This window comes from Cyprinodon variegatus, unplaced genomic scaffold, assembly GCF_000732505.1.
Source record: "Cyprinodon variegatus isolate N-32 unplaced genomic scaffold, C_variegatus-1.0 Scaffold393, whole genome shotgun sequence".
Taxonomy (NCBI): Eukaryota; Metazoa; Chordata; class Actinopteri; order Cyprinodontiformes; family Cyprinodontidae; genus Cyprinodon; species Cyprinodon variegatus.
Window position 1 is genome coordinate 260281 of NW_015150846.1, and position 4875 is coordinate 265155.

Consider the following 4875-nt stretch of genomic DNA (forward strand, 5'->3'; position numbering starts at 1 on the left):
TCTGCTATTACTCAAATTTCATTTGACATATTTAACTCAGGTCGGTGGAGGGGGACTCTTTTTTTTTTTATTAATTTTTTTCTTTATTAAGCCATTAACATAAACATGAAAAGACTCTCAGAGAGGATGGCAAAAATGTACACGAACAGATGATCAGTGACAGGAGGGGGCTTCATCTGCTGCTGAATTGTTCTGTCTGTATTATCGCGAGACGGCACGAAGTTTCCGGTGTTGTGTATGTTCCTGGAAACATGGCGGCCAGCTTCCGCGGCCGTCCTATCCGGAGTCTTCGGATGCGGGGTGAGCATGAAAAACTCGATTCATTGAAAGCTGTAACTGCGACATATTGTAAAAAGGGAAGTCCCCGGGCTGGTATTGGCCCCAGAACGATGTCTGACTGTCTACGCTGTGTGTGTTTCTGTCAGGTCGGAATGACAGCGGGGAGGAGAACGTCCCGCTGGATCTGAGCAGAGGTAGGCAACGGCTTCATCACATCACCATGAAAGCGATTATTGTTCAAAATGGATGAGGGCACTTTCTGCAAATAAAATTCCTCTAACGCTACACTTATTACTGCTAATGCGGTCGTATAACGATTGCAGCCCCCCATTCACTCCTGTTTCGCTTAAACCCATTGCTAAGAATGATAATAAGTAGCGGCGGCTGCGAACTACTATAACTAGCTGAGTTAGCTTTAGCTAGCTGCCACAGCTAACCAGCCATGACGCTGCGCTGTTGTTTTGGTTGCTTTGACTGGGCACTGCAGCCTGTTATTTGGCCTTACATATGCAAATATTTGTCTTCGTGCATTGGTCGTGACTGCCAGCCTTAAAATAATCGGGCGTCGTCCTAGCTCTTTGATAAATATTATTGAATGGGAAGGTCTTTCTGATAGCTGTTGAGCCATGGGATTCGCTCCTGCAGCAAAAATGAAAGATGCATGTTTGTTTACAGGGAGCAGCCGCTCTAGACACCCACATTCCTGATGACTATAAATGTAATCATGTCGGTAAAAGGCTACTGTCGCAATTTTCTTCTGGTCATTAGGGAACTGATGTGTTAATCTACGAGTTGTCGATGAAGATTGTATTATTAAACGTTTGTTCTCTCGTTCTGATGCTGTACATTTATATATCAATTGAATTATGGGGAAAAAAAACAAACATTTAGCTTCATGCTAAAGTAAGTTTGTTAATTTATTACTGAAAAAAGCTACCTGTAATATCAGTTTATTTAGTTTCAGTTTATTTCTATAGCTCCAATTCACAACACATGTCATCTCAAGGCACTTTACAGTTCAACAGATCATCCTGTGAGATCGATTCAAAGTCTTTTTATCTAAGGAAAACCAGTTGATTGCATCGACTCATTGACTGGAATGCAATCCCACACTAAGCATGCTTGTAGCGACAGTGGAGAGGAAAGACTCCCTTTTAACCCTCTGGTGCTAGTGGTCACTGTAGTGGACAGCTACTACAAAGTAAATATCTCTTTAATTCTATGGTTTCTATAGTGAAACCTTACCGCCCAGCAAACACATATAGGCTCCCCATTGTAAGACCCTTCCTAAGTGCACTTCAGGAGACATTCAAGGCAGCAGCAGATCCTGAGGAATTTCAGTCACTTCAGTAAGCTATGAGTGTCATTGGTTTCCTTATTCGGTTTTTAACATTGTGCCTTTATAATGTAAAAAATTAAACAAAACATGTTGAAATATTTTTCAAATCATAAAATGAATCAATGGTCTGCATTTTTTTACAACAAAATACTAGATCATTATTTTTTTTATAAATTCATAATATTTTATATTGAGTTCTCATTTGCGCATAGTCCACTCCAGTGGACATATCTGTAACTTCATGAAACAACAATATTTTTGGGGGGAAAAAAGTTAAACATTTTTTTTCATGTCCTAAGAATAAGAAAAACCTTGAGAAAAAAATCTTGATCAAGGCTTTCATAATTCATGCATCAGAGGGTTAAAGGGAGTCCCCGTCCAGGAAACACACAGCCAGGCAGATGAGCTCAGAGCCACCTCCCGTGTCAGAGGATGAAGAGAGAACATCCAGACAGTCACAGTCAGAGAAACAGGACTACACTGGAAAAAACAGGCCAATCTCCATCATCTATATATTCTCTACTATTTGTGTTGATTATGTATGTTTGCATTAATTTATTAATTAGTGGTTAGTATTAGCTGCTGTGGTCATCTTAGCCAAAAACACACGTCCATACAACATGACACCATAGTACAACATGGTAAAAATGTTTTGTTTTTAACAAAACATGTTTTTCTTATTTAGTTATTTTGATTCTACAATAGAGATGCACCAAACCTTTTATGGCTACAATACCCTGATTGACTCTGACTGGCGACGGGTAGCTCACATGTTTAAAAAGAAAGGAGAAAAAAGATAAATATGCTTTCTTACAGTCCAGTCAGGGTTGAAGAGCGAAGAAAAAATCCTACAATGTTAAAATAAGGATAATATAAATGTCAACTGTCAGTTAGATTTAGAAATACTTTATCTTAGAGCTTCCTGCAAATTTTTTCTTTTATGCATTGTCTTAAGAAACAACAAATTAGTCATGGCCATTAAACGCTCTTTGGTCTGGGAAAGGATAATTGTGGCAGCTCTATTTTACAAAAATTAAGGCAAAAAAACTGTTTTCAAGCCTTAAAAGCTTTTGCACCGTAGAAAAAAGCATTTAGCATATCAACTGATAATATCTGTGTTGAATAAACGTATCCTGATCAAACTCAAAAATTAAATGGTAAACTTTTAGCTCCTGTGATGCCTGTCTTGTTTATTAACACTTGGGCATGAAAATGCTTTCATGAGAACCTTTTTGATAAAAAAAAAAAAAGAAGTAAACTGACCTTTTTAGTTTTAAAAAATGTGCGCTTTAAATTCTTTTGTTTTTAAAACTGTTTGCTAAAATGAGCATAAATGTGGTTGGGTTCTTGGTAATGTCAGATTTTGATGTAACATGAATCTTTGAGCGGGGAAAAAGGCTCAATGCTTTGAGGGGGGGGTTTAATCTTAGTCGTCTTGTTATCAATATGTTGATATTTTCTTATTAAATACAATTGAGCTTATTAATACTTGTTTGAGTCGAGTAATCTGTAGTTCCTGTCAATTCCAAAAAAAAAAAGAAAATAAAAAAAAATCCACTGGACTTTGTTTCCAAGTTTGAAGACGTTTCAATTCAAACTGTGAGGAATAGCGTTGAGTTTGAGGTTTTATTCCTGACATTTGAAAAAGCTTCCTGAATGGGAAGCAAACCGTCTTCAAACTTGGAAACAAAGTCCAGTGGATTGTTTTTAAATTTCTTTTTTTTTTCAGAATGACTATGACCTGGATGACTAAGAACCTTCACCAGCATATTCCTGTCAATTCAAAAGCAGTGAAAGGAACTGAAAATAAAGCATTTTAAACATTTCTTAAACTTGTTTTTACTTCACACACAGTTAGTTTAGCCAGTTTAGCGTCTTTTCTTCCCCCTGTGAAGCATTGGTAGTCCACCAGCAGATTTAGTTATTCCGGATTTCATTTCTCATTCCTATACAGAACCATCTGAAAACTTCCGTGAAATCCTCCAAAATGTGGCCAAATCTCATGGAGTCAGTAACATGCGAAAGCTTGGCCACCTGAACAACTTCATTAAGGTAGGTCTTTCATGTTATTTGCCCTGCTTTGTTATTCTGTTCATTATTAAGTTTCGATGGGGTTGAAATTTGGTGAATGCTTGGTTTGAAGCATCATAAACCAAGATTACTGTTATACATAATCATGTTTGGAAAATGTGCAAAGGCTCTCTTCTTAACGTTCTGTTTGCACTTTTAAAGCAACCTTGTTGAATAGAAATCCTTCCCACAAGTTATGAAAAAATCTGTGTAGAGAATGAAGATGACAAAAAAAACTAAACAAATATGAATCCAGACATCATATTAATTAGCATTGTTTTCTATTATCACTAAATAAGGAATATTTTTCCCATGAAACTTAGTAGTCATAGAGATAAATTATTACATGGAATTGTCCGTTATTTGTAGCCAATATCAGTGTTTATTCTTTAGTTTATTTTATCTGTGTTTGCTGATGCATGTATGTTGCTTACATATCCATTGATTTAACAGCCATGCCTTGAAATCACGCGAAGCACAATCATTACTGCCTTCTTCATTTTCTATGGATGATTCATATTTTGTTCGGTTTGTTAATAAAGTTTTTTTTTTTCTGTTACAATAGCGACTTGTGCAGCATAGTTTATCGTCATGTAATTTCTATCCTGTAGGGAACATAAAGCAATATCTGCCTGAAAAATCGGCAGCACATATTGGAATTAGTTCCACTGATCTCAGAGTAATCTGTGTTGCCATTGGCCTTTAAAATCCTTCATCAGCGAGTCCCTATACATACATTTGTAAGATGTCTTTGTGGCTGATCAAGGGCTGATTTTAAAGCTAATGTGGCAGTACTGTGACCTCACATGAGAGTTTGTTTCTTCTTCTTAAAAATCTGTTTGCTGTAAAAGAGCCTTAAGAACCATTCAGCTTCTCCTTCTCTGTTGTGTCACCACTGACCTCCCCTTTATTCTCTCCCCTACAATGTCGCTTTCTGCTGTTCTATCTGTGCCTGTCACTTGGATTTTTGAAAAGTTAATGTAACAAGGGCTATAGGCTGATAAAGCACTCCAATCACATGTGCATCCAGAACAGCTCTGTGGCTTTAACAACAGATTTATTAATGTCTACTGTGGCTATTATTAAATCAAAGCCTTCTTTGTGTTCTCTTTTTTTTTTTTTTTTTTTTTTTTTTTTTTTTGGGTTTTTTGGATTTTTTTTCCCCCTAAAAAAAGGGGATTTTTGGG

At 36.8% G+C, this 4875-nt stretch overlaps 1 protein-coding gene across 2 annotated transcripts in view; it reads left to right on the top strand.

Moving 5' to 3' along the window:
- The first annotated feature begins 209 nt into the window (after positions 1-209).
- Positions 210-4875, top strand: part of rictor (RPTOR independent companion of MTOR, complex 2) — a 42238-nt gene continuing 37572 nt past the window's right edge. Inside the window, exons 1-3 of one of the 2 annotated variants that reach the window (XM_015387410.1) lie at positions 210-300; positions 426-473; positions 3573-3670. In XM_015387410.1, coding sequence (XP_015242896.1) covers positions 252-300; positions 426-473; positions 3573-3670 — 195 coding nt within the window. In that variant the 5' untranslated portion in view covers positions 210-251. The remainder of the gene's footprint in view (positions 301-425; positions 474-3572; positions 3671-4875) is intronic. The other variant, XM_015387409.1, reaches the window with a different exon arrangement.